Genomic DNA, 14,427 nt, shown 5'->3' with positions numbered 1-14,427 from the left:
TTTTTAGGTAATAGCACAGTTTTAAGAAATTACTGCACCTTTCTTGAAGGTTAATCAGAAGGTAATTGATTTTCTAGAGTGCATAGTGGACACGAAGAAAAAATTGAAGTTTTAAAGCCAAATTTTTATGATAGACATACGTACATATATCTGATGTATGTATGCAGGAAAAACTGTTTAATTTTAATACGTAGGTGATAAATTTTTCAGTACCTTTGACCCCCCGGAAAAATTGATCTCGCATATAATTATGAACTTAAGATTGATACAAATATTTGGAGTTTAGTGATCCTTTTTCGATGCACGATAGTCAACCTAGCACTAATACGACTCAGCGTGTTATTTGATTAAAAGAGGACAGGATTATTCAGCAAAAACCTTATCCCGTTTCACCTAGAGAGACTCTGTATCAGCAAATTGTTGATATGCTACATACGTTTGTAATTGTTGTTATGTTACATATGAGACTAGTAGCTCCGATTACCCACTGTTCTCCCATCGTAGTGGTCGATAAATCAAAAACTTTTTATCATGGATTCTGCATTGATTTTCGAAAATTAAATGCCATCACTATCGATTCAACTTACCAAATAAGAACTTATCCCTTGCTTGCATAAAAAAATGGTCTTGCATTCACGATGAATTTCTATAACAATTATCGTCTAATGTCTTTGGGAGTCAAAAATGCACCTTGTACTTTTTTGATGACTCATAAAGTATTGGCAGGATACTTGCATAAATTTTTGAAACTATATTTAGACGATGCGATCGTTTACAGTTCAGATATTCGAACGTTAAAACATCTTCAACTTATCTTAGAACCTTACAGAATTCATAAGTTTTAAAATATTCTATTTTCCATAAGCTGCCTACATTCGGAGGTGACACGTTCGGGCCAATAATCATTATTCGATCTGAAACACCCTCAGTAATCGATTTTCCATTGTCGACAGAACACCTTCTATAATCACCGTAGTTTTCAACTTTGGTAACACCTCTTTTACCAAAGGATTAAAGACCCACCGCAATTAAATCTTCGTTATTTCTCAATAGGACAGGATTTTTGAATACACCGCAGGTAAGGGCGGTTTTCAAGTGTTAAAGGCCATTATATGCAAAACTAAATTTCTTGTCTTTAGTTAGGTCCGAGTGACGGCTTGCGGTTTGTTTACAAATAGATTTTCCCAGGTACTTTCAGAAATGTATAATTTTAAGTGGCTTGAGTTAACACATATTATCTTACTAATTAAAAAAAAGTTATAATTAACCTGAAGTGTCGTGATGAGACCTATACAAGGGTGAATTTTTCAATTTTTAACCTGAAAATGCTAGTTTTACGTAAAGGATTTTCATTACAACCTGTTGGTATTGATGAGCAACATATTGCCGTACAGAAAAGTACCACATGCACACCTCAAAAAACTGAATTCCTGACAGACGGTCGACTAATTATAGCTAATAATTGCCGTCGATCGGGCACTTTTTCCACCGCAAACCCGCCTCTGATCTTAAGTATCTCTTCCGATGATAAACGCCAAAAGAACAGAGTACCACCAACTAATTAAAACCCAGTGGAGCGTGAACGATTGGCAGTAAAATTTGTTTATACCCCCTAGTAATTAAAGCTTATTAAACGTGTAGCTGGTAGGCAACTGGAATCACTGAGTTGTGTAAGACAAGGTTTAATGGGACCACTGTGTAGTCATTTCTGACTCCCATCAGATTTTTTTCATATTAACATTTTAGGTCCTTGACGCATGTAATTTTATAGTAAATAACAGTCATGAATAGACTGTTAAAGTCTGCATGGAATTGTTCCTAATATTTGCAACTAATTCTCAAAATTTTCAAAATATCAGTTTCCACTACTGCTGCCTGAAACAACTCTATTTGCTTATCAGCTACTAGAAAAATAATTAAATTTATTGATTTTTTTATACTGAATCACAGATGGACGGTAATAAAAATTTATTACTTATTTGAATTAACAATTCACCTCGACCACCCAGTACTGTAAGAGTACTTGACGTCACGCCACGTCTGACGGCATATGCCCGGCATTCGAAACGTTGCGGCATTTGTGTGTTCCCAGAATGGCGGAGCCATTTGTATTATTGTATTGTTGTTGCAAAATTATGAAAATAATGTGTGAGGAGACAATAATTGAGCTACCATCGTCATGGACGATGAGCTTTGACTTTGGCTGACGCGATTTTTTGTTCGAGGGGAAAACACTGCCATTATGTGGTGTGTAATAGTGTGGCCAACCAAATTCGTAAAGCAAACGTCATTTTGCGGCATTTATATATTTGATGTGAATTAATGAACATCTAAACGAGCGCGGTAGCGCATTGCGAGCACATCTACAGCGGGAGAGATCAAAAGGCGTGTAAATATAACATAGTGTTAGTTTATTCTAAATAGGAACGAACAGCCGTAAAACCGATACACAAGCTTTAGCAGTTTGGTCAGTTAAAAGAATGAAATACATTACAATTTATGGAGTTTAACTTTTACTCTCTTTGCTGACGATACCATATATGAACGTGAAAAAGTTAGTCAGTCTGACTAATTCCAAAAACAACAAGATCCTCGAAAAGCCAAACACAACAAATCACACTGTTTGAAGAGATTAGAAGATATTTATACAATAGTTTTTTTTCTGATAACCACAGACCGCAAACACATTCAATAACGATTTATTACACTTTCCCAATGAATTTTACCCAGATATACTACTCATCAAATTGGTAGATTAAATCTGAGTGTCATGAAGCTTAAGCAATATTTTACCAAAAAATTATTTTTTTAATTTTTTTCATGGAGAATGATGCGTCTTAATACGAAGAATTAAGGGCGCCTTTTCATTCCAAATTCAGCATCTATTGAACTAAAATTTGTTATTTTGGCGGGGACAGTGGCATATATATTTTTTTCTTCATAATATCTACATTAGTATTTTCGAGTATGCCCTGCTTAAAGTGCCTTTGACAGCAAATAGTATTCATAAAATTTCATAAAAATCATGAAAGTGATTTCGAAAAATTCATTTTGTATTTTCGATTTTTTTTTTAATGAATGTCAACCATTTAGTAAATTGATACACTGTATCTTATAACTTACGGGTTCGCAGATGGGAAAACATCGATCCACTAAGCTGAACCCTCCCCCCCTCAAAATACATATCTGCTGTTGATATAAAAAAAATTAAAGACATCTACGACCTTCAATCTCTTGGTCCTGCCCTGAACTCCAACTTCGCATTTCCAAAAAGTTCATAACTGTTTATTTCAGCAAATCTCTGTGTGTGTATGTACAGGTGATTTCATTAATAACAATTGATAGCGGATGCAGCATCGTTACACATTGTTGCTTTTCAATAGCGCCGGATACTTCCTCTTTTCCCCCCGAAACTTTAATCATTTCCGGTATCGCCGTTCCCCCTCCACCCTCAAATACCGCCCGCTTTCACAAAAATAGAAAATATCTCATATATGAACGGGTGCACGATGATAAAGTATGGTACATAATGAAACCTGTACTCCATGCGTTTTAAATTGATCTCCGCCTGGATAACGGAGTCGTATGGCATTAATCATAATTAGATGTAATTTGCAAGTGGATTAGCTCCAGTAGCGTAGAGAGCGAGTTTGATAAAAATATTTTGTGGTTGTTAGTGCGTGGAATTTTTCGCGTTCTTTACGACTGATTTATCGGTCCCTATGGACAATTATTGTAAAATAATGATACACGTGGTATTTAATAATAATTTCCTCCGTAACGAGACACTCCATAACACAAATACCTCGAAACGGAGTGTTCAATTAGTTACACAGAATGCAACAAAGGTGTTTGACAACTTGTATATTAATCTGTCCCGATGAATTACTCACGTTACAGTAAGAAGTGCAAATTGTCTATGAATCATGCAATTAATTACAATAAAAAAGCATACACATTAATTACCTACATGATTATCAGTGACCTAAAAAAATACGATTTAACGTCAGATTACGGCAACAAAAGACCGTTTTGACCCAATTCCATTTCTGAGGGTCGATTTCCATTTTTATTGTAATAAAAGATCACTTAAAATGACTAGGAGCACCACTAATTACGGTAAAGTTCCATCAGTTTTAATTTCATGTTGGCAACAAATTTTTACGCTCGCTGACTTCCATGCTGCGGTAAGTTATGAAACTCTTTTTTTGTAATGTTCAGTATAGTTATATTTATTAATGACAAGAGTACACTTGTTCGCTAGAGCTCACTCAATCAATTGAAAATTTTAACAAAAGTTGTAGATGTTTGTTTACTCACCAAAAACCAGATTTAACTAACATGTAAGAGAAAACAAGAGAACTCCTAGGAAATCCCAAGTATTTCAATTACCTCATCTCTGTGATAGCGGGAGTAAAGAATCAGTCTTGAAGATACGGTTGTCATACTGAATCCATATTGAAAGTTAGACAATGAGAGGTAAAACTCTTTTGTAGAGGGGTTGCCACACAGTCTGCTTATTTTCCTGTTTGGCAATATTTTTCTATATGTATATAGCCTACGTGTATTCATATAAATTCATCCACATCAAGTTATTATTAATAATATGTACCAAACCTTTGAAACTTTTCTCAAATTTTCATTGCAAAAATCATACCTTTCAACAGAGTATATGCAGACTTCTCCATGTTCCATTTCAGCTTTACAGTTACACGATACCAGTTTGTAATTTGTTATTTTAATAAAAAAACTTTTCTTGGACATTCATCCATTGTTAACTAAGCGTTAGCATGTGAGGTTCGTCTTAAACTCCCTCAGTTAAACATTCAATCTCAAGCGTCTTAATTTTTATGATTTTTTTAATGTGATCTAAGCTGCTTGGTGCAAATCTCTTTTTATCCGATGTAGCAGCATGCAATTCCGACACTTGTAATTGTTATTGCTTTACGCAGTGCTTTATTGTTGGCTTTTTGAGCTCTGTCAGTCTTTGTAGGGTCGGACAAGATGTACTACAATCTGTATGGTTTTGATCTATGATGTAGTACTCATGGTCTTTGGTGAACTATCTTTCTCATAATTTAGAATCGGTGCCTGCTGCTGCCAAGTATTCGAATTTGTGGCAATTATAACACATGTATGTTATTAAATACATACATATGTATATACAGCGTATTCTGCTTTTGATAGCCCTAATAGAGCTGTGTTAAGGCTTTTGAAGAGTCCGATTTTTTTCTTCAAAAAATGACAATCCATTACAGATCTCTTAGTAAGGTTTAAATCCCGTAACTTTTTATACACGTCATCAGCTTCATATCGACAGTGATGCCACAGCTTTTCAAAATTAATATGTAACATAGAAGCTACAAGCTCCTTATGAGGATTGTTTAAGAACATGCACATTATACCAACAATAATAATAACGACGATGATAAGTGACCAAGAGCACTATTTTAATTCTCAACACAATAAACTTTTACTGCCGAAGTTGATTAAATAAAGAACGTACTGGTTTAAAACTTCAAAATAAACCTGCACGTCAACAAATTACACGGCAACCGTGTAAAAAAGTAGGGTTATGTTAAGGCCATTCAAATATATATTTTTTTCTTTTTTAGCATATAAAGTTTATATGACTTGTCATTTTATATAAATAGACTCTCCATCGTTAGATTTTGTGACGTGAATAAAAAGTTACGTGATTTGAATTATACCTGTAAGTTTTTTTCTATACGAGAATTGTCGGTTCCACTCACCTTAAGTCGATTTTACACGTCTATGGGTCGGCCAAACGAAGCGTTACTCTGAATAAAAACGCGACGCAGTACTCGGTCGTGGGCGTAATCGTGTTGCTTGCAATTGGCGATCACTGGACCGCGAGAGGGCCGACTCCCTATCAAAGCAAAAATCTCAACGTCGAGAACAATGGCCGACTTCAATCGGCATTAGCATCACTCGCGTTGCCAACACATTAAAAAATCTAATCAAAATTGTTTCTTTAAGTCTCCAAAGAAAGTTAATCTTCCATCCAGAGTAACTAGCATGGAAATGTGGTTTCAGATCCGCGTCAATGGAGCGAGAACCACGTTGCCCACTGGCTCCAATGGGCAGCCAAGGAGTTTTCTCTGGAATGCAGCCCCCTTCACCAGTTTCGAATGAAGGGCAAGGACATCTGTGCGATGGGCAAGGACGCTTTTTTGGCGCGAGCGCCTGCTTTTGTAGGAGACATCTTGTGGGAGCACTTAGAACTTTTACAGAAAGGTAATTATCTTGAAAAGTTCAGTAAATGATTTAAAATTATCGCTAAATATCCGGAAAATTATTATACATTCTGCATGGATTTCTTAATTCTCTGGAAGTGTATCTGTACTTTACTAGGTATTTTTTTCAATTTCCGTTAACACGAACACTTTCTCATCTGACTGTCTCACTACTTCAGATATTTCCAAAATTCAGTATTAAAATAGGTATTTCCTTCCTAAATTCCTCAATAAATGCATGTTATGGGCTCTTTTCACTTTAACAGGTAAAAGACGTTGAACTTCTAGTTTTATTCAGTTTTATTACTAGCCTTCGATGGCTATTACCACTGTTTCATGTTATTTATTAATGGTGGTGTGGTCAGGTATGAATACTAGGTATTTCGATAGCTCACTTTGTTATTTCGACGAATTTTACAAACCAGTTACATTATTATTTCATGTTTATTACTTCAGTTGATTACTAGTGCTTCACTGATGTTTAGTATTAAGCATCTCTTGTATTTTAACGAAGCCACTTCCAATGTATTACTCCGATATCTTACTCAGGTTTCAAAATAAGTAAAGAATTTTAGAACCAAGTTATCACAGGTTACTTCAATTTTATTTTAAGAAAGTTTCAAATTTATTATTAGATACTGCTTCAAATTAATTACTTCACTTATGTTTGAATGTTACCTCAAAATGTTTGATTCTTTAACAAATTTTATAAGCCAGTTATTTTTAATTTATTACTGATGATTTATTAATGGTTGTATATGTATTATTCAATGAATTCTACAATGTAATAGTTTACTTTATATTTTTATTTTTTTTACTAGTGCTTCAGATTTTTTACTGGTATATCTCAGGTTTGCAAATTACCTCAAAATTCCTAGTAGTTTAAGGAAATTTTACAAACCAATTACTACAAGTTACTTCAATTTTATTACTGGTACTTCAAATTTATTACTGGTGTTTTATTTAAGGTTGAATGATAGCTAGAAATACCAGGTATCTTAACAAGCCGTGGTATTTATCAAGCCACCACTTCAAATTTATTACTAGTATTCTAGTTCTTCACTCATGTTTGAATACTACCTCGAAATCTCTGGTATTTTAAGGAATTTATACGTTACTAGCTACTTAGGTTAGTTCAGATTTCTGACTGATAGTTTAGACTTATTTGACACTGCGCGCAATAAACCAATTTTTAGTATATATACAGCATAATGCATCATTTTATGTTCATAAGCAGATGGCATATTTATATTCATGTGTATACACATTTGATTTTCTATAGGCCGCATTTATGCAAATATTTGAAAAAGTTAAATCGTGAATTTATTTTCATTTGTATCACAATAAAAATTTCTTGATTCATCATTTCATGTACTCCTTCGCTTCGAAAAATATTGAATTGAAACAGAAAACCGAACACCTACTGGAATTTTATTAAATTGCTTCAGATGTCGAAAAGGAAGAACGACTCTCCATCTCCAACGCTATGTACGACTCCATGTGCGTCCCGGAAATCCCGCCTTTCATCGATTACACGCAGGCGCCTGTGCTCAGCCCTGCAGAGGACCGGAAGCCTGTTCCCTTAACAGCTGTCACTCCACCTCCCACCAATACCCCGGCACCTGCGCAACCGACGAATAACAACTTTCTACACGACGGTAAATACTCCTTATTTCTAACAAAAAAAGCTTAAATGCAAAAATATGTAAGAACCAAACTAGCAAGGTCAAAGAGTGACCTTAAAACTACTCCTCGGGCTCCAGTTTGCTGATGCAGTAATGGCATGTTAATCTCTACTTTCATTACGGACTAGAACTTTGATATGGTAAAATTAATCGAGAAGATATCTCTTGTTTTATTATTTGTAATAACTCCTTAAGAACTCGTTATTTCATCACACCAAGGTAATAATTTATGGCTGATACACGATTCGGTGTAATGGTAGCTCCTATGTGGTACAGTTATGCTAATTAAAGCCGAGCTCTTCTCTTGGCGTGTTTAAACCTCTGCGGGAATCGCCAGTTTCATATTTTAAAAAAAAGTATATCTAGTAAGCATCTGTTTTATAATTATTGAGATGTATAGATGGAAACTGGGATGATTTTTCTTGGCAGGAAATTTTGTGAAGGTTAAATCTGAAGATGAAGACGTCGTTACCCAAAGTCGATCTTCGTGAAAATTACATAATTTCGAATAAAATTATCTGCTCGGTCACTTAATTTACGAATGATTGATGTTTGACTGGGCTTCACAGGAAGTTGGCCAGAAGAGCGTTCTGAATGAAAATGAGGCGTAGTGAGTGTTATAAGGTTTATGAATCGAACGCTCAGCCTGCCAGTAGCCCGAGAATTATAACTGTTTTCTTCGAAAAACTGGTACTACGATGTTGTGTAAGATGCTCGAGTTGATTTAATAAATGGATTTCGTGATTTTAAAGATTTTTCGTGGCTACCTGAACCACTAAAGGAAATATCTACAAAGAATCGCAATATTTCCTCCACAATTGCAAATAAACTTATGCTTTCTTATGCAAATAATAATTATAATAATTTTTGCTACACACATATGATTCATTCGCGATAAACGTATCCATTATACACGTTATTAATGAACTCTTTGCTACTGATGCGTAAAACAAGACCTAAATACGAGCAATTATTGTTGGTAAACCGAAAAATGGAGGCGGTCTTACGATAACGCATATGCTTGAATATAATATGTCGGCCAGACAAAAGATGTTTTAACGTATTAACTTAACCTAAATTAGGTAATAATAACTTTCGTATTTAAGGTGCCGTGACGACGTTTCAGTTATGCAATTTTCGGCCCGATAGTCATACAAGGTCTGAATGAAGAACACCTTTGTTTCTGGTTCTCGGTTTTTGCACCATTTGAAGGTTATGGTGGAAGTGAAAATTATTGGTAACGTGCCATCTTTTCCGGAACTGATGTTGGTTTAAGTACAGACTATCTTACAGTGGTAAACAGGTTATATCAACTCAAGAGAAATCTCCAAAGGAACTATTCTCTGAACGTTTTCATGCAAAAAGCTCGTATCGCTAAAAACACATTTTTCATGAGAAAAACTCGAGACTTATTCAGGAATTTGAATAGTGGTGTTCTTAAAACTTTCAGACTCTGTATTTCCTCAATTATAGCCCCAGTTTAGGGAATATCTTATTCGTTCTGTATATTGTACCACGGTTGCCATAATGCCTCGATCAATGGTCTATAATCCAAGTGGGCATCTAACCATTTATTAAATTCATTTTTCTCCTTTTTACCAGTAAATGAACAGTTTTCAACTGTGATACGCCGATTATCATGTAAGGATGACAACCACTCCATGATGTGTGGGTCATCATCTGTTGCTTATTTTAGCAGAGCTGCATGTTTTAAACTAGTGTTCAATTTTGTTGTTAAGACCTGTTTTAAACGAAACAACAAAGAAAGAACACCTTAAAATGAAGAAACCTGAAGTGCATCGAGCACTTGAACAATTAATGCCACTACTGAGAATGTTCTCTTTCATCCTTTTATGATATTTTTAGAACTTGGACAGTGGCTGAAAACGACGTGCCTGTTATATATCATAAACTTAATTCCCAAAACTTGTGTTCTGAATTTTCCTCATTCTTGTCAGTCATTTCCTTTCATCCAGCCGTCAACTAGTTTCAGTTTAGAATATTCATGTTCTGCCACTCGCACATGTCATAAATCAATGTTGCTTAAAACGCGCGTTGAGAAAATCAAAACCATTAGAACATACATCAACATGAATCTAGAACATGAACCCTCATATTTTCCATTCACAAATTTGGATGTCATTAAAGATATTGCAATTCTATTTTCCATCGAGACCGTACAAAACATAAACAGTGAACTCGCGAGAAAATCAGTAAAGAAACCAAAAACCCTTTAAATAGGAAAAGTGAATCTAGACCTAAATTTGTCCAAACAAAGCGGCAAAACTGGGTCAAAACCCAAGAATCAAACGAGGATGAAGGATGAGTTTGATAGTGAAAGCCAGATAAGGAATATTGCACACAGTTGCTGCAAACCTCTAGACATGGTTCGCTACCCTGCTAACAATGCTAATGGCGTTCTCTATTCTTCTTCTTTAGTACTGCTCGTCTCTCCTCCTTTTCAGTTATTAATTACCCTTTCTGCCGAGGAAATCACAATCAAAACGATCCTCCGTGGTGTCAATCTTGATATGCCCAGTTCACGTTAATTGAAGAATCGAATCGGTTAAGTGTCTGTTTGTGGTTTCGTGGTTTCATGAATCAATGGTGCCCGATTTTCTTAATCTCAGGATGGCTATCATTTTAAGAGGTGCGTATTATTGCTTTAAAGAGATAACCCTTTGGAATCCTTTTTCGAGAGTCTAAATATAGCGGTCGTTTTTCCCTGTACGTAAACAACGCAGCATGTTCCTTCTTCACTTCAACAGCCCTCCGAGTGGAGTCCATGAATGAAGTGCCCTGTTTAGCGGTAATAAAAACAAGTGGCCATGATTCTGTCGCACGTGTTCCCAAAAGAACCCCTGACATATGAGCACTACTTCCCGTGCTTTCACGGTGTCGAGATGGGGTAATGTGGAGGGTTGGATTCCTGAAGTAGTTTTTGGGGCCTACTATGCGCTTTTCTTGCCTCAACATTTACGGCATGCATTGAACCACACAGGATGCGATTTGTTAATGACTCGCGGTACTACCTAGTTTATTTATGCCCGGTAATTATTATTAAAGAGGTGATCGGCCAGATCTCCGTGTAAGAGGAAATGCTTCGTTTCAGGTCGGAATCGAATTCTTATCGGGCAGGGTTTTTAATATTTCCTGCTTTCTGCAAAAGCCCGGAATCCTGTTTACGAGATACCGATCGGGTGTCGAAGGAAGGAAACTACATACCTTTGTCACGACAAAAGATGCCCCTACTGGTTTATAATCGTGTTCGTTATCTCTACATTGATTGACATGAATCTGATGAGAGGCATAATTTATTTAAAAAATCTCGATCAAAAACTCGGCTATTATCGATTAGCTGCTTTAATGGGTTGCATTACTTTGCACTAAAGGTGTAGAAGAGAAAAAGATGTTGACGCAGCCCTGCGGAAGAGTTTTTCAACGAGAAGTTAACCAGATGTATGCAAAATGGCGGAAAAGGTTTTTTAAGATTTGCTAACTAATAATAATAGCTGTACGCGCAATATTTGTTTTCCCTGCATTCAGGAGCAGAACCCAGAACACCTGAAAGGATGTACGCGTGTTACTTACATAAAACATGCAGAATTTATGCAAACTCGATTCATTTTTAACAATCACTTTTTGCAGTTTTAAAGATATTCTCCAAAACTCTTAAAACAAACACAAGCAACAGTTATCGATAAAAAGACACCATCAGGCGCAAAGCTTGAACACAAACAGATAATGCTGACCTTATCTGGTTAAAACATACACATTTTTGTCCAAAATAAACCAGTCTGGGTTATCTGTGTCTTCAATTGGGCATGGGGTGTTATTTACTTGTTTAACTTAATTATAAGATAATTGAAACAAATGTCAATCTATTAGCGACAGTCTCAGTCGTAACGGTTGACCATAGTAAATTGGACCTTAAATGGATTCTTGTTAGTCATAATATGTAAAGTGATCCATAGAAGCCGGTTTTAACATTTTATTATGAAGGAAAGCTTAACCCTCTATAGAATTAAATCAAGAAGTTCCAGTTGGAGAAGCCAGGGAATTAATATATACGATATGTGTCATATGGACTTTTTTTCTACCAAGGTGATCCCACTCGAGGCACACCCATTTCCGTTCCCTGCTTTAGTGGTGTCTATACAAACACACCAATAATGTCTTCGGAAGTTACCACGTGCGCCATTTTCCTTAGGGGGTAACCAGAGAAGATTTTGCGGGCCCTTCATGGATTTTATACCTACTATGGTGATCATGTGGTATGACTCAAATAACCGAAGTTGCTTTTTTGGTAATTTTGATTTTTTAAAATAAGCAAAAATTGGTCATTGAAATTTCTAGTTTGCTAGATCCGATTAAACCATAAATTTTAAATACAAAAAATATGTTTTTTTGAGTTGTGGGTAGATGGTTGCGTCAAAAAACGCCCGAACCGATGTGTTTCGAGGACCTATTTAACAATTACGTCTTACAAACAAAACTGAAACTTACCACAGTATAGGATGCAGGATGGCAGAGCTTTGTGCCGAGTAGAAAAGTATTTTTCTCAAATGGTCTGAGAGAAATGAATTTGCTGTCGGGGTAAAAATGGCACAAAACACTAGCACTATGGTTTCAGGAATTTTCACCAATTTCATTGAGGCGAAATAAGGAACGCTGGTACACATTGATTTTGCGCGATTCTTATAAGTTACGTGGTTATATATAAAAGTTTAAGGTGTTGCATATCAACAATAGCTAAATTTCCCAAGTCGAAACGTCTTCAATCATAGAGTAGGTACTCTCAGGCTGTATTAGAGAATAATGATTATTCAATATGGCCCTGACAGCAACGGATATCCTGCTCTGACATTAGCAGTGACGCTGACAATTACATTACCTTCATAGCGCCCGTATAAATAAATTATTAAGACGAAAAATGATTTATATTTACATTTTCTTCTCACGATCCATGTCAACTATATCAAATTTTCGAGGCTTAATTTAACAGGTAATGAAAAATCATATGTTCGCACTTTATGGCAGACAATAGAGCCTCGTTCATTGACATTCGTGCTACGTTTAATTTTCTGGTGTCAAATTGGAAATCAGACCGGCTTAATTACGCCGCCAACGACCAAATCCCGTGCTGCCCCCTTTATTTAAGCGAGTTAATTATTTATTTGTTTTTTATTCAAGCATGCTAGATGTTATCGGCCATGTTTCCTGTTTCGGAGCGGAAATCGGATTTTCTGTTTTATTGTTTTTTATGGAGGTGTCCAAGGGATCTCGTGTTTGGGGGCACAGATGATAATAATTATTACCAAGTTCATCTCATGACAAACATTCGCAATCTCCGCGGTAATTTTAGACTTAATTTTTGACGTTGCTTCACGTAAAATTTTTATATAGAAAAAAATAATCGCTGCTTCGATTATATTGCCAAAGATCATTTACGATAAACACATAATTAGTCCATGGCAGAACTTAATTTTGATGTATTACCACTAAAATGTTAATAACAGGATGTAACTAATAAAATTTCGTAACAGACGTAAAAGTTGACACGCCATTCACAGACAAATATCCGAATTTTGTAGTGCTATTTTTTTCTTTATTGACTTTTCTGTGTGCGGACATATCCGTTCGATTTTTCAGTCAAATCCAACAATTTCTTTTTCGCCGGTGCGCCCACGAGGTGCGGAATTCGAAACAGCCTTATTAACGGAGATCTCAATCCCGATTAGGGCTGGAAACGTGCTTTGTGTGAGCTCCACCTGGCTGGGGGTGGCTTGAGGGCGCACCATTTTTCATAAAAACAAAGCAAGGTGATGACACTGTTGACCATTCTTTTTAACAGGTGCGAAGAGTGCAGCACAGATAACGGCATACCCACGTCTTTCCGAATATAGCCCCCAAGATGTGTTCAGATAGCGAGCTGATAATACCATATTGCGTCAAGCCGTAATAATACCTGCTTTATTAACACTCCGAATAATATTAATCGCAGACACAGTTTTTAATTACTTATTCTAATATTCAAAACAACCGGAAAAACTTATTATCCACGTGCGTCGTTTTGAATTTTGACACCCGAGATGCATAATGCGTGGGTTCCTCTTTCACGACCGATTTAAAAATGTCCGTCACGTGCCACCAATCACTTCCTGTCTGCGCGAAGGTTAGGAAATAATAATAATTCAAAAGAGGCTTTAGAGAGCTATTAAAAGGGGCTACCACGATGATCGTTAGGGTCGTTCCTTGTACACCACGTTCATTAAAAGAACTTCATTACCTGAGCTGCAAGAATGAGCATCGATCTTCAGAGTAGAATAAAAAATGGGGGCGGTTTGCATCCAGCGTGTGCATTTGGCAATCGTATTGAAACTGCGATTGAGATTCGAGTGCGTTTCACGACATGAATGAGTCGACAAAGAAAGGGAATACGCGTTCATTGTGAGTACTTCCGGCCGGAAACTCCCGCAACCTGA

The 14,427-nt window shown here is 36.2% G+C and overlaps 1 protein-coding gene across 2 annotated transcripts in view; it reads left to right on the top strand.

Annotated features, from left to right (window-relative positions):
* The window catches only part of pnt (pointed), a 79,387-nt gene that overhangs the window by 50,350 nt on the left and 14,610 nt on the right, over positions 1-14,427 (top strand). For both annotated transcript variants that reach the window (XM_066286903.1, XM_066286904.1), the window contains 2 exons: positions 6,058-6,258; positions 7,706-7,915. In XM_066286903.1, the coding sequence (XP_066143000.1) occupies positions 6,058-6,258; positions 7,706-7,915 (411 nt within the window). The remainder of the gene's footprint in view (positions 1-6,057; positions 6,259-7,705; positions 7,916-14,427) is intronic.

The sequence above is a fragment of the Euwallacea fornicatus genome, chromosome 10, assembly GCF_040115645.1.
Source record: "Euwallacea fornicatus isolate EFF26 chromosome 10, ASM4011564v1, whole genome shotgun sequence".
Lineage (NCBI taxonomy): Eukaryota > Metazoa > Arthropoda > Insecta > Coleoptera > Curculionidae > Euwallacea > Euwallacea fornicatus.
This window is presented reverse-complemented; position numbering and strand designations above follow the sequence as displayed.